General features: G+C 39.9%; 1 protein-coding gene across 1 annotated transcript; it reads left to right on the top strand.

Moving 5' to 3' along the window:
• Window positions 1-88: 88 nt before the first annotated feature.
• Window positions 89-24,432, top strand: ERP27 (endoplasmic reticulum protein 27). The gene is made up of 8 exons (XM_060114151.1): window positions 89-110; window positions 1,145-1,279; window positions 1,649-1,746; window positions 3,465-3,602; window positions 17,988-18,104; window positions 22,125-22,250; window positions 23,382-23,579; window positions 24,385-24,432. The coding sequence occupies exons 1-8, from the start codon at window positions 89-91 to the stop codon at window positions 24,430-24,432; spliced, it is 882 nt and encodes a 293-aa protein (XP_059970134.1).

Here is a 24,432-nt window from a genome sequence, read left to right as displayed (position 1 = left end):
TCCCATTCATGACTTTCCTCAGAGCAGGGTACACGTGGTGTTACATCATTGGGAACAGTTTTGTTCCCCTGTTCCAGTGCGATGGGCAATGAGCTTTCAGGATAGGAATGGTAGGAAATCTCAATTTATTTTATTTTATAGTATTATCATATAGAAGTTTCTACTAAGCTTGAGACTTATATATCCCTCTGCCTGTGAGAATCTCTCGAATTTCCACAGGCACCTGGGCCACATCAGGCACTGTTTCTCTCCTGCATAAGACCTTTCAGTGGCTTCCCATCACCTACGAAATAAGACACGTTCCTACACTTAGAATATAAAGCCCCCTGCGATCTGGTCCCAGCGTGCCTTTCTGCCTGGATTTATCATTCCGTTTTCTGGTAATACTAAATTACTAATAATTCTCTCTCTCACACCACGTTTACATCTCTGTGCTTTGGCTCTTTACAGAAACTCCCTTTCCACCTTCGTTGCTTCGTAAAATTTTATTTACCCAGGACTCTGTTTAGGCATCCCCAGCAGGAAGAAAGCCTTCACTGGACCCCACCAGTGTTTAAAATGTCCTTAGTTCATCCTCTCCTAGCACACTGTGAGTTTCCCAATGTTATAATCACTTTCCATTTTATATTTAAACAATCTGTTCATTTGCCCATTTTTCACATAAACAATCTAGGCTGGGAGAGGTGATCAGGTCACAGTTATCATTGTATCTCTAGTGCATAGGTCAATACCCAGCATAGAATATTTTATTTAAATGAACTGACCTGGGCTTCCCTGGTGGCGCAGTGGTTGAGAGTCCGCCTGCCGATGCAGGGGACACGGGTTCATGCCCCAGTCTGGGAAGATCCCACATGCCGTGGAGCCGCTGGGCCCGTGAGCCATGACCACTGAGCCTGCGCATCCGGAGCCTGTGGTCCGCAACGGGAGAGGCCACAACAGTGAGAGGCCCGCGTACCGAAAAAAAAAAAAAATTAAATGAACTGACCTGACTTTCTTCTAGCTGATTTTGTTCTGAGGCCCTGTCACTGAACTCCATCTCTTATCTCAGAAGTTGAAGGTCCCCCATCCCAGAGCCAGCTGCAAAGTTCCCAGAGCTTGACTAACACCACAGTCAGCTAAAGAGTGGGCTGCCCTGAATCGGCAGCCGCAGACACCACGACCGGGGCTCGGAGCAGCAGCAGAGAAACGGGGGCCATGCCGTTCAGACGCCTGTATCTGTTATGTCTCTTCACATGCAAACTATCCCCGGAAGTTGCTGCAGAAGTTCAGGAATCCTCAGGTAAAAGAAAAGAGCACCATGGGGTGAAAGTGTTGTTGGAAGAAGGGAAGGGAGCATGATAGGGCTCTGGGTATTTGTCCTCCAAACCTAGGAAACTTCCCAGGAGATGCTGGACAAAGATCTGCCTCACCTAATCTGGCATTCTCCTTCAGAAATAGGCTATCTTGTGGGGACCCCCTTTCCCATGTTAGTAAAAAATAAATAAATAAAGCCTTGGAATGATAACTGCACTCCTAAATCTCATTGGCCTTAGTATGAAGAGAAAAAGTAGAGATGCCCTTATGATTTAGAGCTGCTTCTTCGCTACTCAGTACGCCCAAAACTTCTGTCTCTCTCTCTCTCCCCCCACCCTCCTCTGTCTCTGCCTAGATGGTCCCGGTGCCCAGGAACCCTTGCGGCTCACAGATGTCCAGGCTGCCATGGAATTCGTCGCTGCTGCTGAGGTGGCTGTCATAGGCTTCTTCCAGGTTTGTCCAGATACCCCCCGCTGTCATTCCTCCAAAGAACCAGAAATATTCTACCTTAAGGGAGCCACGTTAGTCACCTGCTGGCCAGATGACACTGCCTTAGCAGCCAAAGGGTACAGAGTCTGATTTAAGCTTGTCCATCAAGATCTCTCAATTTCTAGCCATTCCCAGTCTCTGAATTATGTCTTCCTCACACTTGCTTCAAGAGTTCTGAGACTGCCGACTGGGTCTCCCCATCTGTGGATGCTTTGAAGCTTCGGACAGTATCTGAATTTCTGAGGCAGGGGCCAGAGTAACCCAACTTCTATCATCCAGGCAATGCATTTGTCAATAGTTGCCTCCAGTCTAGAGCCTCTTACCAAATAAGTAGTCTCCTATGCTTCTTTCTCTTTATTTGCTCTGAAATGTTGAATAAGGATGGCATTTTGTATATTGAAGGTGTTAGCCTCCATCTTCCAGATTGGCTTCCTGGCTAAGAAAAGCAGCCATAAAGGAGAAGGCATCATTCCAGCATTTTTCTATTTGCCTGGAGGCAATATCTGGAGATTCTCACAGCTGATCAAGCCCCTGCTCTCTCCTGGCAGACCTTCTTGTCTTGTTTCCATTCATTAATTCCAACTCATCATCACCCTGTCTATTCTGTGTACACAGCTGGAAATAGCCTTGATGAGATGTAAGTCGGGTAGGAAGACCGGGGAGCAAATTTTTCAGTGATGAGGGATCTGAACTGTAGACAAAAACAGTCACCCTCAGACAGGCAGGAGTGCCAAGGAAGTGGAGTTGGGTGCAATAACTTAAATGACCACCGGGTGTCGTTGTTTGATTCACGAGCAATTCCATTCTAAAAAGCAGAATAAAAAAAGAGGAAGCCTTGATGACCAATTGTTCATGACCTCGAATGAACTCCACACACCCTTTTGGATGAGCAAGGTGCCAACTCCCTCTGCTTGACCCCAGATGCAAGGCTAACCATGATCTTTTCTCTTAGCACATCTCCTTCTCTAGCTAGAGATGTAAGGGACAAATACATTCACTCTAGTTTATTGCCTGGAGCTGCTGAGGACAAAGGTCACATGACAGCAGGGAAATGCCAGCTTGTTATAGAAGGACTGGAATCATCACTCAAAATAGGCTTCCCTGCTCTGTCTTGCAGGCCTGGGTTCTAGAATTGGACCAAAGCATGAACAGTATCTTGATGGTTTACACACAGTGGAAAGAGGACTGACTGTTCCTCTACATCCTACACAAACCTTTGTTAATAAACCTTCTAAGCTTCCACTTTAATTTCTCTTATTTTTATTATTTTCTTTTTTGGCCCTTTTGACAGCACCTATTTCTGATTTTTGCATTTCTTTTTTCTTCCACAAATTATTCCCCAAATATTTGCCCCCTCGGGTATATCAATGACAGTGCAGCCCAACTCTGCAGGTCTCTATGATTTTGAGACCCCTCTCGGCTACTAATAAACTGAAAGTTCTATGGTAAAGCCAGACAAGAGTCCCAGGCTTAGCCACCATGTTATAGTTACCTATTAACCCACCCAGCCTGGAAAATTCAACAGTGTCGCTGCAAATCCAGCCTGCATTTTTAGAGGTCAATGTTGTCTCACTGGACACTATGATTTCTGATATGAGTGAACACATTTCGACTCCCTAGTCTGTTCCTCTGTCTCTCTCCTCCAAAAACAACCTGTGGGGTTTTTTTCTTCTCGTTTTTAGGATTTAGAAGTACCAGCAGTGTCCCTATTCCACAGTGTGGTGAAAAATTTCCAAGATGTGTCATTTGGAATCAGCACTGCCTCCGAGGTTCTGGCCCACTACAGTGTTACTGGGAACACCATTTCCCTCTTTCGTCTGGTAAGTCAGGTGGGCAGCTCCAGCCTTCTCCCAGTTTTTCCTTGGGTTGTGGATGTACAGACTTCTGAGACCAGGAAGGAGTCTAGGTCTTGAACACTAATGGTGCTGCCTGAGTCAGGGACCATGATGACAAGGACAATGGCTCAACTCAAGCTTCCTAAACAGAAGCTGTCATGAAATGAGAAGAAACCTGGACTGAGGGTCAGGACATAAGATTTGGAGCACTGCCTTGTCACTGACCAGCCGTGTGACTTGGGCAGGTCACTGAACATTTTTTCACTTCAGTTCTTTCATCTATAAAATAAAAGAGTTTGACCATATCATCAGTAAGGTCACTGTGAGCTCTAAAATTTTATATTTTCATACCTTTGAGAGTTCACTTACATTCATCAAACATGTGGCAACAACTACTCTGTGTGCTATGCAAGATAATGATAATAAAAACACATTGAGTATATTCTCCCCTCTCATAGATCTTACAAATATAGTAGAGATTGTAAACGTAATATGCACGTATCTATAATACAAAGAGCATCACCATGGATAAAATATTACAAGGGTTCAAATGATAAAGGCAGGGTAGGAATTCTGACCAAAATAAATTATGAAGGAGACAACTGAACTGGGATTAAAGAACAGACAAAATTTGGACAAAATAGAGGAGAATTCATGGCCAACATGGGGGAAAAAAATAAACTTGGGAAACAGTGATCAGGCCAACTTGACTGGATCTCAGGGAACATGTTTTGGGAAAATGAATAAAAGACAGAGAAGCTTGATTGGAACCATATTGCGAGGAAATTTGAATACCAGCTTAAAGGGTTTGCACTTAAGTTGGTTGGCACAAGGCAGCCCCTCAAGCCTTTAGAACAGGGGAATAATATGAACAGAAATGTGTTCACAAAATTATTTTGGCAGCAATGAGTCAGACAGATTGTTAGGCAAAGAGACAAGAGTAGAGAGAACTTTTATTAGGTTGACAACATAGATCATGTACTAAGGATCTGTAGCAAAGAGGTAAGCAGCAGAAAGTGAAGAAAAGGCAGGTCCTGCAAAGATTAGATATCAAAATTAGGGAAAGGAGGCGAGGTTTAAAGCCAGGGTACCTAGGAATAGTGAGGGCATAACAGAAATAGGGATTTCTGATGCTTTATTTTGTTGCTGAGTTTACATTGTTGGTGGAACACCAAGGTGAAAATGACCAGAGTCCACTGGAAATGAGAAACTGAGCAAAAGTTAAAGTTTCAAGATTTCTGGACTGAAGGTCCTTGCTGCTCTCACCTCCATCCTATCTATCTCATATTCCCCATCCAACTGTCTTTTAAATGTATTTTCTACTCAGTGTCTCCAACGTTCTTGAAGCCTTTAAACTACCTAGTTTATATACCACTCCATTAAAACTGCTTTCATCCAGTTCAGGGTGGCTTCCATATTTCCAAATCCAATGAATACCCTTTAAGTCTTATTTTACTGAACATTTCTGCCATATTTGACATTGTTGGCCTCTCTTTTCTCTTTAATATTGTCTCTTTCCTTGACGTAGGAACCTCCTTCTCCTGGTCCACCTCTTCTTTTCGTCTCCCTGGGATATTTTCTTCCTCCCCCTGTACTACTGCCTGACTCAATGCTCTTCCCAATGTAGGTTATATAATTCATGCTCCATGGGGGCAAAGACTGTCTTGTTCATTACTTCAACCACCGAGCATTTAAAAGTACCTGTCATGTAGCAGATACTCATAAATGTTTGGTGAATAGATGAATATGTGAATGAACAATTTTTTTTTTTACTTTTTGAAAAAATATTTACTTGGAGCAGTTTTAGGTTCAGAGCAAAATTAAGAGAAAGACATAGAGATTCCTCTTATCTCCTGCCCCATACATACATGATCTCCCCCATTATCAACATCCCCCTCCAGAGTGGTACATTTGTCACAATTGATGAAACTACACTGAAACATCTTAATCACCCAAATTCCATAGTTTACTTCATGGTTCACTCTTGGTGTCCTATGGTCTATGGTTTTGGACAAATATATAATGACGTGAATCTATCATTACTGTATCCCAGTATTTTCACTGCCTTAAATTCCTCTGTACTATGCCTGTGGAGGAATCAATTACTGAATGAATGTGTAATCCTTCAGTGATATAATTCTTTCTCGTGTTTGACGATTGATGTGTTTGTTGAGGATTTGGAATGTTTTACCTCTAGCCTGGACCTCTCCTGTGATTCAAATGCCTGCTGGATATAACTGTTTGAATATCCTCATAAGCACTGCAGTCTTAAGTTTGTCAAAACTGAATTTGTCATTTGCACCTGCTGAACCATGTTCTTCCCTCTAAAACACTGTCTTACTGAATGGCTGTGTTCATTCAGTATCTAACCTTTACCAATCATACCTCCTACCCTACTGAGCCTATGTTCTCCTCCACTCTTTCTATTTCACTCCTTGCTTAGATTCTTAGCATCTTTGGCATAAACATTTTCAATATCTTCTTCATAGATCTCCCTTTACTACTTCTTAAAGTTTCTATGTTGGTGTCACAATGATGGATATAAAATGGAAATTTGACCATGACACGGCTTTCTTAAAAACTCTTCAATATTCCCCATGTCTTAAGAGAGCAAAATCAAGATATTTAAACATGTAGTTTTTATGACGTGGCACTACCTACTTCTCCATTCCCTTTTCTAGCACATTCCCACCCTGGGCTCTACCCTCTCGATACCCAACTATACACAGCATAGTTCCACCACGTCACACAGGCCATTTCTCTGCTCAGAATGCCAGCTCCCGGCAGGGCCCCTGTCACAGCCTCACCCAGCTAACTCCTCCTCATATCCCAGTGAATCCGTTCAAGCAGCTTATCCTTCAGAAAGCCTCCCTGGAATCTCCAAATTGGCCTAACTATTCCTCTAAACGTCCATGTCTCTGTTTTCATTTACCACTTTATAAGGCATGTCATGTATTTCTGTGTCTGTCTCACCTTTTACCCCACTAGACCATGAGCTATTCAAGGGCAGAAACCATGACTTATTCATCTTTGTATTCCAAGGTCTACAGTATGTCTCTGGTACCTAGAAGACACTCAGAAAGTGTTTTCAGAACTTACTCACTCCTAAAAATATGTCTAAAGATGCCTGAGTCCCTTCAGCAATTCTTCCCCCACCTGGACAGCAGTTGCAGCTTTGCACTGTAAAATAGGATGAAATCAAACTCTTCTGTGAAGAGCTTTGGTGAGAAAGATACAGACTATATATAAAATAGATAACCAACAAGGGCTTACTGTATAACACAGGGAACTATATACAATATCCTGTAATAAACCATAATGGAAAAGAATATGAAAATATACATATATAAAACTGAATCAATTTGCTATACACCAGAAACTAACACAACATTGTAAATCAACTATACTTCAGTAAAAAAATTTTTAAAAAGAAAAGATATGGAAGGTTACACTAATGCATTTCATTGTACTGTTGAACTATTTGTAGCAACCTATCAGTACAAAAATTCTAATTAGCTACAGATCCACAAGTACTTCTTTCCCAGTTTGTTGTTTATAGATCTTATGAAAGCCTGATTTAAAGTCCTAGTACCACCAGGATACAGACGTGGGGAAGAAAAACAAGTGCTGTTGCTTCCAATGTCTCTGCAGGCTTTACAACCTGTAATGGACGCACTACCTCTGTTTACAATTTATTCTTTACAAAGCCCTGTTGATGACTTCCCAGAGCTGCTCGCTCTCCTTTAGAATCTGTTTATTGTTTCCCACTAGTGACAGACCTACTCTGAGTGAACTCTTGGAACCTCTGGGGACAAGATTATTTATGTTCCATACCAAAAACAAGCACCCTGGCTTCTGCCCTACTCCATTGGCAGGTCTGGGACAGGTTCAGCTTCTGCGGTGACAGCTTTTAGATAAACATTTTTTTTCTCAGTTTACACTTTCAAAAATTCAGTCCAAATTTTACTAGGATTATTGTTCAGGAGTTTGGAATAACTTTTTTTTTTTTAAAGAACATCAACCAAGACTATTCTTTTTTTTTTTTTTTTTTTTAGGGTTTTTAAAATTGTGGTGTATTTCAAATTTCTGCACTGAAAAAACTTTTTTTTTAACATCTTTATTGGAGTATAATTGCTTTACAATGGTGGTTAGTTTCTGCTTTTAACACGTTCAGAAAACATCACACAGTGAGATCGTGCCCTTCAGAAGATGATCCCAGTGTTTAGAAACAATGGTCAATTCCTGAGTCCTGCAGGGATGGTCTGGGAGCTAATGGATGTCCTTACATGAGGGACATGGTCTTTATTGACTCCTGCCAGTTGGTCTCTGTGGACTCTATGTAGGCCCATGAGGAGACCCTTTTACATCTGCAGTTAAGACTCCTCTTTTTAACACTGGGAAACATGAGCCAGTTGCAATCTTCTGGTACCTACTTTCATCTAAGGTCTAGAATTTCATGGCTTTTTTTTTTTTTTTTTTTTAGTTTCTGCTTTATAACAAAGTGAATCAATCATACATATACATCTGTTCCCATATCTCTTCCCTCTTGTGTCTCCCTCCCTCCCACCCTCCCTATCCCACCCCTCTAGGCGGTCACAAAGCACCGAGCTGATCTCCCTGTGTTATGCGGCTGCTTCCCACTATCTATCTACCTTACGTTTGGTAGTGTATATATGTCCATGCCTCTCTCTCCATGTGTTTGTTTTTGTGCCTAATTTACGATAGGCACTCTGCCAGGTGTTTCCCAAGGTTCTACCATTGAATTCTCACAAGACTCTGATGAAATTATTATTATTATCCCTGCATTATCAATAAGGAAACTAAAGTTCCATGAGATTGATTCCAGTATCTAGACTCTCACAACTAAAGAGTCACAGACATCTGATTCATCCCCAGCATGGCCGACTCCAAAGCTACCATTTCTACCATATTATAGTGACTTTATACAGTATTTAACCCTGAAGAAAACCGATTTTTTTTTCTTTTTCTATTTCTTAAAAATATTTTTATTGGGCTTCCCTGGTGGCGCAGTGGTTGAGAGTCCGCCTGCCGATGCAAGGGACACGGGTTCGTGCCCCGGTCTGGGAAGATCCCACATGCCGCAGAGCGGCTGGGCCTGTGAGCCATGGCCACTGAGCCTGCGTGTCCAGAGCCTGTGCTCGCAATGGGAGAGGCCACAACAGTGAGAGGCCCACATACCGCAAAAAAAAATATATATATATATATTTTTTATTATCTGATTTAGTTTTTGGTTAACATATAATGTTTTAGAGAAAACATGAGTATTTCAACATTCTAATCCCTGGAACCTGTGAATATGTTACTTTATGTGGCAAAAGGGACTTTGCAGATGTGATTAAGAATCCTGAGATGAGGAGATTATCCTGGATTATCTTGGTGGGCCCAATGTAATCTCAACAATGCTTATGAGGGGGATACAGGAGGTCCAAGAGGAGAGAAGATGCTATCTATGGTGCTGGCTCTGAAGATGGATAAAGGAGCCAGTGAATGGCTATGGTCTCTAGAAGCTGGAAAAGGCAAGAAAATGTCTTTCTTCACTAGAGCTTCTGGGAGGTCTACCAACATCTTGATTTTAGTTCAATGAAACTCATATTGGATTTCTGACCTCCAAAACTGAAGATAATAAAAGTGTATTGTTGGGTTTCTTTTGTTTTTTTTTAAGATAGGTTAGCTATTATTTTTATTCTTCCAATCCAAATCCTCTCCCAGCAACTAGGCATCTTTTTTTTTTTTTTTTTTTTTTTGCGGTACGCGGCCCTCTCACTGTTGTGGCCTCTCCCGTTGCGGGGCACAGGCTCCGGATGCGCAGGCCCAGCGGCCATGGCTCACGGGCCCAGCCGCTCCGTGGCATGTGGGATCCTCCCGGACGGGGGCACGAACCCATGTCTCCTGCATCGGCAGGCGGACTCTCAACCACTGCGCCACCAGGGAAGCCCTAGGCATCTTTTTTTTTTAACATCTTTATTGGAGTATAATTGCTTTACAATGGCATGTTGGTTTCTGCTTTATAACAAAGTGAATCAGTTATACATATACATATGCTCCCATATCTCTTCCCTCTTGCATCTCCCTCCCTCCCACCCTCCCTATCCCACCCCTCTAGGTGGTCACAAACCACCTAGTTGATCTCCCTGTGCTATGCGGCTACTTCCCACTAGCTATCTATTTTACGTTTGGTAGTGTATATATGTCCATGCCACTCTCTCACTTTGTCACAGCTTACCCTTCCCCCTCCCCATATCCTCAAGTCCATGTTCTAGTAGGTCTGTGTCTTTATTCCTGTCTTACCCCAAGGTTCTTCATGAGCTTTTCTTTTTTTATTTCTTAGATTCCATATATGTGTGTTAGCATACGGTATTTGTTTTTCTTTTTCTGACTTACTTCACTCTGTATGACAGACTCTAGGTCCATCTACCTCACTATAAATAACTCAATTTCATTTCTTTTTATGACTGAGTAATATTCCATTGTATATATGTGCCACAGCAAAGGAAACCGTAAACAAGACCAAAAGACAGCCCTCAGAATGGGAGAAAATATTTGCAAATGAAGCAACTGACAAAGGATTAATCTCCAAAATTTACAAGCAGCTCATGCAGCTCATAACAAAAAAACAAACAACACAATCCAAAAATGGGCAGAAGACCTAAATAGACATTTCTCCAAAGAAGATATACAGATTGCCAACAAACACATGAAAGAATGTTCAACATCATTAATCATTAGAGGAATGCAAATCAAAACTACAATGAGATGTCATCTCACACCAGTCAGAATGGTCATCATCAAAATATCTAGAAACAATAAATGCTGGAGAGGGTGTGGAGAAAAGGGAACCCTCTTGCACTGTCAGTGGGAATGTAAATTGATATAGCCACTATGGAGAACAGTATGGAGGTTCCTTAAAAAACTAAAAATAGAACTACCATACGACCCAGCAATCCCACTACTGGGCATATACCCTGAGAAAATCATAATTCAAAAAGAGTCATGTACCAAAATGTTCATTGCAGCTCTATTTACAATAGCCAGGACATGGAAGCAACCTAAGTGTCCATCAACAGATGAATGGATAAAGAAAACCGATGTTTTTACACCTAGATTCTATTTACTCTAATGCTCCTCATTCTAAAGACTTAAAAAAAAAGAAAAGAAACACACTTTCTCCTAAACCATTTCTCTATTTCCCTGGCATTATTTAATCAAACCCCAGGATTATTTCTCAAGAGCTAATCTAGGCATGGCATATTTTGGCAAAGAAATTTCAGAATTTGTCCCTACAGTAAATTTCCACTGTAAGAACGTGTTTAGAAATAAGCTGAAATAATAAGTGGGAATATGAGTTGACAACTATGTTGGAGAGATGAGAGACTGACAAATGCTATATTTGTGGAACGCATCACCTGCCAAAATAGTGCAGGCCAACTATATACATGCGATTGGGAAAAATGTAAAATGGAGCAATAGTAAGTTGTGTATGACAACCTGTCTGTGTGAGGACAGAGCTTGTCTTTTGCGAGAGTGATAGCAACCCTCACCACTCTCAACAGGACTCTTAATGTTACCCCAACAGAGATGTAATCCCATGTTGAATAAGCCATGAGCCTGTCCTAAACTGGAATTTCAGATATTATTTGAATGTTTACCTCATTTTGAGTATTCTCAATCACTTCTATTTTAAGAAATATAGGGACTTCCCTGGTGGTCCAGTGGTTAAGACTCTGTGCTTCCAGTGCAGGGGGTGCAGGTTTGATAACTGGTTGGGGAACTAATATCCCACATGCCAAAAAAGAGATATAATTAGCCTAACTTTGACCCAGTGGGACAGTGATGGAAACACAGTAGAGGCATCCTTTCATGCCTTTCACAATTATTCCTTGGAAACCTATTATAAGAAATGCATCTTTCCAAGCAGAGAATCAGAAGAAACCAGTGCATAAAAATAAACTGATAAGAAAGGCAAGAAGTAAGATACGTCAAATTTTTAAATATTTTTTCTAAAGTAGTATATATTTACCAAGTATATGGTAAGCTAAGCAACTTATAAAAACAACCCAGAGAACTAGCCGCATAGCACAGGGGTGGGATAAGGAGGGTGGGAGGAAGACGCAAGAGGGAGGAGGTATGGGGATATATGTATATGTATAGCTGATTCACTTTGTTGTAGAGCAGAAACTAACACACCATTGTAAAGCAATTATACTCCAATAAAGATGTAAAAAAAAAAAAAAAAACCCAGAGACATGAGGGCATTTGTTAAACAAATGATTTCTCCATGATAGCCCAGATATTTAACATTGTAACTGGTGTAAACTAAGACAACTTTAATATGTTTTATGAACTGTTGGTTTGTTAATTAGAGAAATTGAGCAGAATTCAAAGGAATATTGCTGGAATACTAATAAGCAGAAAAGGAGTGATGAAATCCCTTGGTAGGACACAGTGTCTGAAACATAAAATAATCCACATCTGATTCCCTTGGGGAACCTCAAAATTATATTGTAAGGTGACAACCCTTCTGGTTTACTGTTTACTGTTTTTATTCTGGTGCCTCTTTTCTTGGGGAGAAAAATAATATGATTTTTCAAGGAAAATTCTTTCCAAAAACTGGAAAAATATGTAAAAATTTTTCCCCACTCTTGGTTCCAGGGTTGGGTTTTCTTTCCAGGGCATTAGGCAAATAAATTCCCTTTACAGGAGAAAGAATTCCTTTCAAATGTTGTTTCCAGGAACCTTACACATGAACGTTCCAGAGTTTTTTGGTTTAAGAAATAGAGAAATAATCGGGTATGTTTCGTTCAAAGAAGCCCAACCAACTGGTAAGGCTTCAGGAGGGTGGTTTTTATTAAAGCTGTTTGCTTCTTAGAGAATGTTATCACCGCTTAACCGCGGTGCTTCCAGTATACAGCATTCCTTAAGTCCAGAAACACCTGGAGGAGCTGGCGTTTCCTGTTCGCCTTGTTCTGGGAAATGTGAGGGTTTGCCTGGAAAAGGGAGCAGAAAGGGAGGAACTCCTGGCTCAGACCACAGCTCTGTCCCCTGAGCTTAGACACCAGACCTGCAAGTTTCCAGAAAAATAATCAGGAGATATTTTAACGTATTAAAGATTAAAAGAACACTGGTTGTGATTATAATGACGATTTTGATGGTTGCACAATTAGCAAAGCCTTAGGATGGAGACATGTCAGGTGGCAAAGCAGGCCTTAAGCAGCTTTTAAGATCCTTTATGTTCACTTTCTTCTCTACCAACTAGAGGAGAGGGATGGGAGAAAGGTGGGCAAGGACTCCACCTAGGAAGACTTTTTTCTCCTGCTTTTATATTTCTGCCCCAAGCTTTCTACTGAAACTTTGTGAATTTTAAAACAATTAAATATGCAAAAGGAGTTCACCTTTTAAAATATCCTGTGGTTTTGTTGAATTTTTTTCCAAATTCTTTTTTTGAAAGACAAACATTTTCTGTACCTCAGCATTATGTATTTCATAAGTTTGGGTTGTGAAAAACAATCATGAAATAAAATGATTAAATTGCCATCTGAGTGAGGTCAGTACTTCTGGGCCTCAGTACCTAATATACAGCAGGCACTCAACAAATAATTGAACACAAATGGATTATAAGAGAAATACCCAGATATGACTAAATAGACTCAGAATTAATAAAATTAACCATAAAGAGTGCATTGGGTTTCTTGGAGGTTCATATTGCTTTTAACTAACCCAGTGAGAGACCACCTTGAAGAAAAGAAGAGAAAAATAGAAGATGGTTCTGATCCAGGGCAAGATCTGGTGGGGTAGGACTGATATAAGACAGCAGATAAAGGGAAAGAGTTAAGGAGTCTTCAAGTGTTGATGGCCCAAAGATCTCAAAAGTGACCCAAACTGGGCTTCCCTGGTGGCACAGTGGTTGAGAGTCCGCCTGCCGATGCAGGGGACGCGGGTTCGTGCCCCGGTCCGGGAAGATCCCACGTGCCGCGGGGCAGCTGGGCCCGTGAGCCGTGGCCGCTGAGCCTGCGCGTCCGGAGCCTGTGCTCCGCAACGGGAGAGGCCACAACAGTGAGAGGCCCGAGTACCACAAAAAAAAAAAGAAAGAAAAGTGACCCAAACTATTTCAGGAAGCAGAATTGTTCAGGATCTGGCCCTGACAGTTTTATCTGTAGGCATAGTTGCTATGGGTGATGGATGCTTTACCTTCTGTCTCTACGGGCATGAGGAGATGGGAGAGGGGAATGGGAAACTTCTGGGAACAATGTTTGGCAATATGACATCCTATCTTTCAACATACATGAGTATCATGGAAAGGCAGCTCTAAAATTCAAATCTGGGATAGCAGACCAGGTAACTAGACAATCCCTTCCACTAAGGATAATTTTTTGAAAAAGCTGAGCAAAAAAAAATATTTTAAAGAAAGACCTTGGAGAACCAGCAAGAGAAGGGGGAATGTCTAGGCTAAGATCTAAAATAAAATGGAAACCCAAAAAGATGAACCCTGTATTTGGACTGCTTTTCATCTGGGGGACATAGCCATTTCTAGAAGGAGGAGCAGAGAGGCTGAGAGGTTTATTAGCATTTTTGCAATATTCAAGGAGCCAGAAAATTAAATGTTGGAGTTCAGGGACCACAAGGGGAAGTAGGAGGTAAAACTAGTAAGACATCCTTTGCTCTACTTTGGACCCTAAAGAGAAATACCCTAAAATCAAAGATGAACCATAAGTAGATCAGCCCTCCCAAGAGCTGCAGCACAGATTCGAGTCACCTCAACCCCTGATCATATATGAATATATAAATACACACACACACATACACACACACATATATATATATATATACACACACACACTACATACACCTGCACACATATGTAATTATATATATGTATCATCTATATAATTTATCCATAGCCATGCCATAGTATAATAACAGAAAGTCAAAGAAAAAGAGAAAAATCTTAAATCAGACAAAAAAGATTACCTTCAAAGTAAGCTCGAAGGATAATGTTAAGATTCTCAGATGACTTCTCAATAGAAAGAATGGAATGCAGAAAACAAATAATTATATCTTTCAAAAACTGAAAGAAAATAACTCTCAACAAAGAATGCTACCCCCAGCAAAAATAACCTTCAAAACTAAAGGTGAAATAAGCATATTTTAAACAATCAAACTGAAAGAATTTGTCACCCAACAGATCTAACTCATTCTAAAGGAAATACTAAATGTGTTCTCTGGGCAGAGGGAAAAAATTCCCAGATAGAAGCTCAAAAATGCAGGAAGAAATGAAAAGAAACTAAATGTACATATATGCATAAATGTAAATGTATATTGATTATATAACAATAATAATAATGTCTTGTGAGATTTAGAATTAACACACAGAACAATAATCGCCTGTAAGTCTTGAGTGTGGGCCATGGACGGATGTGGGAGGAAGTAAAGTGTATTAGAATGTTCTAATGTCTGCATTATCCAAGAAGAAGGTAGAATTGCCAGCTAATATTAGATTCTGATAAGTAAAGTATGCATGTTGTAACACATGCTGGTGATCCTTAGGAGAATAATTATAGCATGTGTAACTTCTGAATCAAAGAAAAGAGAAAGAAGACATAATAAAAAGTGCTCAATGGATTCAAAGTAGGCAAAAAATGAAGGAAAATGAGATTTGGAACAGGCAGAACCAATGGAAAAATGCATATTTAATTAAATATATTAGTAATTACATTATATAAAAATAATCCAATTAAAAGGCAAAGATTATCAGACTGGATTTAAAAATAAAACCATGTGCTTTCTACAAGAGATACAATGTTTTTAAAAATAGGGACATATATAAAGTATAAAGATAGGTTGAAAGTAAAAGGATGGAGATATGCCATGTAAACACTTCTAAAAGAATGCTGGTATAAGTATACTAGTATAAACAAAATAGTCTTTTATTGCAATGAGCATCCCTAGGGATAAAGAAGGACACTTCATAAAGACAACAATTTTAATTTGCCCGGAAGATTTACCAATTCTAAATCTGCATACATGACTTGAGAATATATAAGAAGAAACTGACAGAATTGTAAGAAAAAATGGTTAAGTCCACAATCATACTGGAAGATTTTGACACTCCTCTACTGAGAGAATAAGCTAGTCAAAACAAAACGAAACAAAACAAAACAAAAAAATATATATATATATATATATATAATTTGAATTATAAATTAACTACGTGTCCTGATGAGCATATGCAGAATACTGTATTCAAAAACTATAATATATGCATAATTTTAAAGACACATATCACATATACAGAAGTTGACAAATAATAAAAATAAAATGTAGAAATTAAACTGGAAATCAAAAACAAGCATATAACCCAAAAATCTTACATTTTGAAATTAAAAAATACACTTCTAAATAACCAATAGGTTAGAGAAAAATAAGAACAGAAATTAGAAAACATTTTGAATTGAATGATAATAAAATATACATAAAAATTTTATGAATTTAGAAGGCATCCATAGCCTTATAAAGGGAAATATGGAGATTTAAACATGTATTTTAGAGAAGAGTAATACTAAAAATCAGAATCTAAGCATCATTTTAAGAAGGAAGAAAAAATGAGTCCCAGGTAGATTTTAGATCCATTGTGAATGACAAAATAATAATGTTTCTAGGAGATAAAATAAGAGAATATATTCAAAACTTTGGTGTAGTCAAAGCACTTTAAACAAAACGAAACAAAAACACACACGAGTTATAGGAAAAGGCTGATAACTTGAGTACATTGAAATTACCTTCTGTTCATATGCAATCACCATTAAAAGGGAAGTCCCCAGTGAGAAAAGATATATAATATAAAACCCCAAAGTTCATATCCAGAATATATAAAACATCTTCAAATCAGCAAAGAAAGGATCAACTCATTAGAAAAAAGGCAAGTGACTTGAACACACACTTCAAAGAAATGGATATACAACTGGTTAATCAGAGAAATACAAGTGAAACCACAGTGAGATACTACCAGATATTCACCAAAATGAATAAAATTATTCATTATTATCAAAATTATTCGAGGATAATGCCAAGTGTTGGCAAGGATGTGGAACAATGGGACATTTCCAACAGTACAGATGCAAATGTACATTATTGTCCATTTTAGAAAATAGTCTGGCATTGTCTCCCAAACACACATCAAAATACATGTCAAAAATACACATATCCTACAATCAAATCCTAATCCTAGATACATGCCCAACAGATATAGAGACATGAGTACCAAGAGAAATGAACAAGAGTGTTCATTGCAGCCTTATTTTAATAACCAGAAGCTGAAAACAGTCTAAATTTTCATCAGTAGTAAAATGAATAAATGCTTTGCATATTTATACAATCAGATATTATAGAGCAAGGAAAATGAACAAACTATAGCTAAATGCAATAACATGGATGGCTCTTATAAACAAAATTTTAAGCAAAAGAATTGAGATACACATACAAAAAATAGTTTGTTTCCACTTACATAATGTTTTTAAAAAGATGAAACTAAACTATAACATTAAGAGATGCATTTTTAAGCAGTAAAACTATAAAGGAAAGGATGAAGATGGTCATCATAAGTCAGGATAATGGTCACTTTGGCAGAAAACTAATGGATTATTGATTAGAAAGGATCACAGAGAGCTTCAGGCATTCTGGCAATGTTCTATTTCTTTCCCTGAGTGGTGGTTCCACAGTTATTTGTTCTGTGATCATTTACTGAGGTTTATATTTTCTGTTTTGTGCTTTTCTCTATATGTGTGTTTTATTTCACATTAGAAGGGTACATAAATAAAACATAAATCTAATCCTGTAAGTGTCTCCCCTTGCCCTCAGGTTAGAGTTTAATCTACCTACCTTGACTTCAAGGCTCTTTGGGAATTTGCCCTGCCTACCCCACTGTCTATGTCTCTCTTCTACCCGCACTTAACATCTACTGCTAGAGTCAAGCTAAACAAACTGCAGCTTCGAGAATGGGCATCTCGCATCTTTTTGCCTTTGGCAAATACTGTTCTTTATTTAAAATCCCACCCCCATCCTCATTCATCTGAACAAGTCTTAGCCATTCTTGTGGAGCTGCCTCTTCCTGGGAGTTTTTCTGCTCTTCCTTAGGTGACAAATGGGTCTGTGATGACACTAGCCGCATTCTGTGTGATGTTTCTGTTTACTTCTCTGTGTCCCACAGGACAGTGTGTTCCTAGAGGGCAGGGAACATTTCTTATTTACCTTTCTGTCTTTAGAGCTCTAGTTAGTGCCTGACATGTGGTAAATAGTCTAGAAACATTTATTGATGAATGAAGACAGTGACAATTTTATCCTTTTTGTGTGACCCAGGTGGATAACAAACAACTGGATTTAAAGAGTGAAGACATTGAAAGCATGGATGCTACCAAGTTAAGCCATTTCATTGAGAGAAACAACCTCCACTTGGTGACAGAGTATAACCCTATGGTAAATAGCCCCTGTCTGCAGACCCTTAAGTCCCTATGTCAGGGAGGGTACTTGCCTTCATAGCAGAAATCCTTTCCTCCAGGAGTTCTGATCTTTTGACCAATAATAATATTAACCACCATTAATTGAACACCTAGTTGTTTATGTTGCCATCCCTCTACAACCCTTAAGATTGATAGACTTGTCCCTACACAACAAAGAAAGAAACAGAAAAGTTAAATGACGTCACATGACTAGTAAGAAAGAGAAAGTGCAGTGCTGAGGTGACTAATTCAAAACTTCTGGGGAAGGGCCTCCCTGGTGGCGCAGTGGTTGAGAGTCCGCCTGCCGATACAGGGGATACGGGTTCGTGCCCCGGTCCGGGAGGATCCCATATGCCATGGAGCGGCTGGGCCCATGAGCCATGGCCGCTGAGCCTGCGCGTCCGGAGCCTGTGCTCCGCAACGGGAGAGGCCACAACAGTGAGAGGCCCGCGTACCGCAAAAAAAAAAAAAAAAACTTCTGGGGCTTCCCTGGTGGCACAGTGGTTGAGAGTCCACCTGCCGATGCAGGGGACACGGGTTCGTGCCCCGGTCTGGGAAGATCCCACATGCCGTGGAGCGGCTGGGCCCGTGAGCCATGGCCGCTGAGCCTGCGCGTCTGGAGCCTGTGCTCCACAACGGGAGAGGCCACAGCAGTGAGAGGCCCACGTACCGCAAAATAAATAAATAAATTAATTAATTAAAAAAAAAAAAAACTTCTGAGTTTGGTTACCTGAGAGAGTTCAGTGAAGGCAGCAAGATTGTGAGCTTGCCACAACTGCAAAAATGCTGAAGGTCCATTTTGTTTTCCTAAAGCATTGGTGGCCAATACTTTTGTAAAATACAATAAAAGTAAATTAATAGGCGAATGAAATGTTTAAAAACAAAGCCCACCAATCACGTATTTGGATGTCGCAATGACGTAAAATTTCTTTAAAGTTTTTATACACCTATTCCCATTTTCTGTGCCTATCTCCTTGTGGACTAGTAACTAACATTTCCTGGTCTTGCCTAGACCCTCAAGGGGTCTCAGGTTTCTTTCTGGGTTTGTCTTCCTTGGGTGTTGCATGCTGCCTAAAACCTGGGTGAAGGTGCTGGTCCACCTGTCCTGCTGGCCTTCTAACACTCTACAGCTTCTAGAATTACCTTGCATGTCCTGCCTTTTGCCTTCCTGTACGTAAATCATAGACTGATGGAGTGTTGATTTCCAGTGATCTACATCAGCTCAGAAATGCTATGCGTTCTCTAGTAACAGTACTTTATATGCATGTCATGCTTTTTAGAACTTAGAAAGCCCTTTCACACCATTTTCTCATTTAATACTCACAGAGATTCTTTGAGGTAGAAGAGAGGATATTATTATGTCCATTTCATAGAGAACTCTTAAGTTCCAAACAACATTCAAGATTACACAGTAAGTGGAAAAGGCATCTTTTAAGTCAGAAAATTTAACTGATGATGCATTAGCTCATATTGTCTATTCCTCTTCTACTGGAGAGGAAATGGGAGTTCAGAAAAGTGAAGTAACTTCCTCAAGGCCATATGACTAGGAATTTGAGCTTCAGTGACAGCCCTGGCCCAGATTTTTTTATGACTGGTCTGTCTGACTGAGTCCCGTGGTGTTTTCATTGCCCCACACAGCCTTCGACAGAAGACACCCCTTTTCCTGTTGACTAAGTTCCTGTCCACCTCTCACACCATGTTTTTCTCCATGGAATGGTGACTCCATTTCCACTTCTGCCAGGATTCCAAACACACGCACCTCAGGGGTGTTGGCAGCAATCATTGAAATGGCATTTTTCTCCTAGACCATCATCATTCGGTCATTGTGTCTATAAAGCTGCCAGGAGTGAATGTGGGACCAGAAAAGATGATCTTCCGGTCCCTGAACTTATGGTCCAGGGTCCTGGAGTTCTGCAGGTGAACGAGGGCAGACGCAAGGACTAGCCTTCCTGAGCTCTGATGCCTGGTCCATCTCTAATCTTATAGACCAATGACATTTGTTAAGTTCCATATTAGTAGTGACAGCAAATCACATCAAGAAGAAATTAGGAAATAATTTCTTTAGAGAAGCAAGTTCAACTTTTATTGTGACTTGTACATTTCCGAAAAGTAGTTTTTCTCAACTGGTGACCTGCCCACACTACTATAGTTGTTTCTCATCTGTCGCTGGTACAAAGGTTTGTATCAGTAGCAACTGGGCAGAAATTCATAGCCATGTTGTTGGCCTCCTGTGCACTTTTAAGGCACACACTCAATACTTGGCTTCAAGGTGAAAGTCCAGCTGTTTAATCTATTAGAATTAAACTAATCACTTCTGCTGTGTTCAATCCCTTCTGCTAAGACAACTATATCATTTGACTCCTCAGCTTTGATTTTTTTGACTCTTCTTAAGATTTATTCTCCAGCTCCACTCTAGGAGAGCAGATGCATGCTCTAAATTTAAGTAGCAGAATCTAGTAGAACAAGAGACAATTATTTAGCATCCAATCTCCCAAACTTAAAATGTAAGACCTGGTTTGAAACTCCAGGGAGAAAGTTTTGGGAAAGAACTCACTGAATTCTCCTTACCTACATGTTGGCCAGTAGAGCTGAAAAAAATCTCTACAGAGTAGTGTGTAGCTTCTGGAAGGATCCTACCTAGTTGCTCACCTTCCCACCACCCTGAGACTCTGCCCAAAGATGCCTTAACACACCACACTCTCTCTTCTTGTGCACATGCTAGTTTTACAGCAGTGCTTTCTGTATTTAGAAGCGAGGGGTGAAAAGGAATGGGATTTTGTTTAAAATAGCGACAGTTGCAGCACTATTTCAGGAAAGGGAAATGAAGGGAACCCGTGCCAGGGTTTTACGCTCTATCTTCTCTCCTCCCTCTGGTTCACAGCTGTCCCCTCCCCTCCATCACCGACAACGTCCTGGGGAATGACCATCTCTAATCAGCAAAAAAGGGCCAATGCTTCTGGTCTCCTGAAGAGCTTCCCTTATGGCTGACCTGAGGCAGTCTGATTCAACCATGCTGAGGGCTGAATTGGTTTTGTTGAGGATTTGCCATTAGCTGTGTATGAGGCAGTACACCCTGCTGGTTAAGATCATGGACTCTGGAGCCACACTGCTTGCTGCGAATCACAGTTCAACACTTTCATGACTTTAGGAGATCTTGGGTCTCAATTTCTTCTTTTATAAAACTGGGACTTTGAGGATTAAATTAGTTCTTACACATAAAGACCTGAAAACAGTGCCCAGCACATCATAAGCACTCAAAAGTATACACTACTAACATGCAAAGTCCACATTGTAAGTGCATCTGGCTGTTCTTGCAACATGAAAAGGGGTTTAAAAGGTGACTAAAATGTTCCATGATGTATGTGTTACCTATTGATGCATAACAGCTTACTCCAAAATTTAACAACTTAGAACAGAAAAAAAATGGATTGTCTCGCACAGTTTCTGTGGGTCAACCGTTTGGAAGTGGCTAGGGTTAGGTGCTGCAAATCTGGGGGCTCATGTGAAGTGGCAGCCATTGGTCAGGGAGGCAAGCATGGGAAGGTTTGACTGGGGCTGAAGAGTTTGCTTCCAAGATGGCTCAATCACAGACAAGTCAGTGCTGGCTGTTAGCAGGAGGCCTTAGCTCCTTGCCATGCGAATCTCTTCATAAGACTGCTTGAGTGACCAGTATAAGAGAATAAGTGATATGAGTGAGAACAAGGCAGAAGTCACTATGTCTTCTATGACCTAACCTTGGAGTCACCCTCCAGCATTACTGCAATATCCCTTTGGTTACTCAGCTCAGCCCTATTCAGTGTGGAGAGGAGAAAACTACACAGTTGCATGTAAACCAGAGGGTGAGACTCACTCAGAACCATCTTGGCGGAGTTGCCACTGATGTGATGGATGGACAGCTCTCATATATGTTCTAGTGTACCTATTCACCGGTTGTCACTAATGTTTTTTTTCCCTCCTTTTCACTTTCATTCTACTTCAATACATTTCAATTTCCCAGGCTGTAATTGGCCTATTTGATAGTATGATTCCAATTCATCTTCTACTGATGATGAACAAGGCCTCCCCAGAGTATGAAGAAAGCTTGCACAGATACCAGGAAGCAGCTAAGCTCTTCCAGGGGAAGGTAAGTCTGGACTGGGAAATACCTTTTTGAATACTCAGCAACAAGACACTAGAAAAAGGGAGATGGGACCAGGGAAGTGAGATAAATGAGGAAAATACATCAGGTTAAGAGATAACAAAGTGAGACCTGGGGCATAATAAATCCCATTACTCTGATTTAAAACTTAAGATATATTTTATACTATTAAAGATGTATTTAATCATATCTTCCATTAGCAGTAAGTCTATTTCTTTTTTTATGCCTTGATGGGTGCAGAGAAAATAGAGACCCAAAGAAACTGAAAATAAAAATCACCTATTAGTCACGATTTATTTACTCCTTGCTATGAACTCTGAAGTTTTAGACCTCAGGGCTTATTTCTCATCTAAAACACCTGTCAGGTATCTAGTGCCCACTGGATGTCCAATAAATATTTATTTCTTTCCCTTCCCTATTTTGTGCTATTCTGCTTATGTTACTGAAATACTAAAACTTCAACCACTTCAAGGCTACTGCATTGAATTAGAGACCTCGATGACAAGGGCTGTCTGGTAATAAAACAAGCTGACTTTCTGGTGGTTGTTTCCCTAGCACTGGAAGTTTTCAGTGTTACTAAACGTAGATAACTCTCTAGACTATTATCAAGAAGATTTCCACTTTGGGCCAAAGGTTTGATTTAATAATATAAAATAGTTAACAGTTTTCAAGCACTTACTATATGCTAAAAACTGTACTAGAAATATTAAATCCATTCTCTCATTCAATCTCCCCCAACAAAAGCCCATTTTTCCAATGAGAACACCTAATCTCAGGGAAGCTGAGTAATGTACCCAAAGTCACACAGGTAGAAAGTACTACAGGTAACATTTAAAAAGAATTCTCCACATTTAGCCAATAGGCCATACTTTCTCCCTTACCTAACCCCTAAAGTCTCTTCCAGTTCTATGGTCTTAAAATTAAATAAACCCGATCAAAGGGATAAAAAACCAAAACAATGCAAAATAAGAAGAAATTCATTTTAAGTCAATGAAGTTTTAAATTGTGTGGCACAGACCCTAAATTCCATCAGTGTAAACTCCAACAATCACAAGGTGTCTCTTCCCCCCGAGAGCCTCAGAGAGATCTTTCTTTTCCAAACTTCTCCAACTGCAGATTCTTTTTATTCTGGTGGACAGTGGTGTGAAGCAAAATGGGAAGGTGATATCATTTTTCAAACTAAAGAAGTCTCAGCTGCCTGCATTGGCAATTTACCAGACTCTGGATGATGTGTGGGATACACTGCCCATAACGGAAGTCTCAGTAGAGCACGTGCAAAACTTTTGTGATGGATTCCTGAAAGGGAAGAGGTTGGTAAGTGTGAGACTACAGGTTAAGCAAGTTGAGGTTTGTTTCCCCTCTTGGTCCCTTTAATTTCCTGTTGAATAAAAATTCTTTGACCTCCACTGGATTTGATTAAGAGTAAAGGGATAGGAAATGTGCATATAAATACATGCACTCACCCTCTTCTTTTGCATAATTGACAGAGTATTATACACTATTGTATATTATTGTACAGCTTGACTCTTTTACTTAACATGAAGTATCATTTCATGTGTGAAAACTTTCTTATAGTTTATTAACCAACTACACAGAATTTTAATGTATTGATGGACCATGATTTATTTAACTATTCTCTTATTGATAGACATTTAGATTGTTTCCAGTTTTTTTCCAGCTGTTTCTCATCCCCCAATAATATAAACAAAAGTCTGTTTTACCCAAACTTTGTCCACACAATGTGTTCTCAAGCTTTCTGATCTTTATCAATATTAAAGGTGAAAAAATGGTATCAGTGTAAAAAAAGAAAAGAGTAAAGGGATAGGAGGATATGATGGTCAGAGTTGGGATGCTTTTTAAGATATAGCCATGGGAACAGAACTCCAAAAACATTTTTGGAAAGGTCTTGCATATTCAAAGGAGCTGAATTTTGGATTTTACCATTCTGTGTACAACATCAGTGGGAAACAAGTAAATCCATATGAGGAGTCCATGAGATAAAAATTGAAGATGGATTTAGGACTTTCAGGAGGAATTAAATAGCTCAATTTGCTAATCTCAGAGTTCAAAAACAAGAGTGGACTCCAAATCTGAATATCAGTCTCATGGTGTTTTTCAGAGAGAAAATCATGAATCAGAAGAAAAGACGTCAAAGATGGAACTATGA

The sequence above is a fragment of the Mesoplodon densirostris genome, chromosome 11 (genome assembly GCF_025265405.1).
Source record: "Mesoplodon densirostris isolate mMesDen1 chromosome 11, mMesDen1 primary haplotype, whole genome shotgun sequence".
Classification (NCBI taxonomy): domain Eukaryota; kingdom Metazoa; phylum Chordata; class Mammalia; order Artiodactyla; family Ziphiidae; genus Mesoplodon; species Mesoplodon densirostris.
Note: the sequence above shows the minus strand (reverse complement) of the source record. Positions and strands in the feature narration are given on the sequence as shown.

Excerpts from the sequence above, each read along its gene's own strand:
- ERP27 (XM_060114151.1), top strand. The coding sequence starts at position 89 with ATGAGCTTTCAGGATAGGAATG. Across the intron at positions 111-1,144 it reads GAGCTTTCAGGATAGGAATG|CCGCAGACACCACGACCGGG; the intron begins GTAGGAAATCTC and ends CTGAATCGGCAG. Across the intron at positions 23,580-24,384 it reads TCCTGAAAGGGAAGAGGTTG|AGAGAAAATCATGAATCAGA; the intron begins GTAAGTGTGAGA and ends GGTGTTTTTCAG.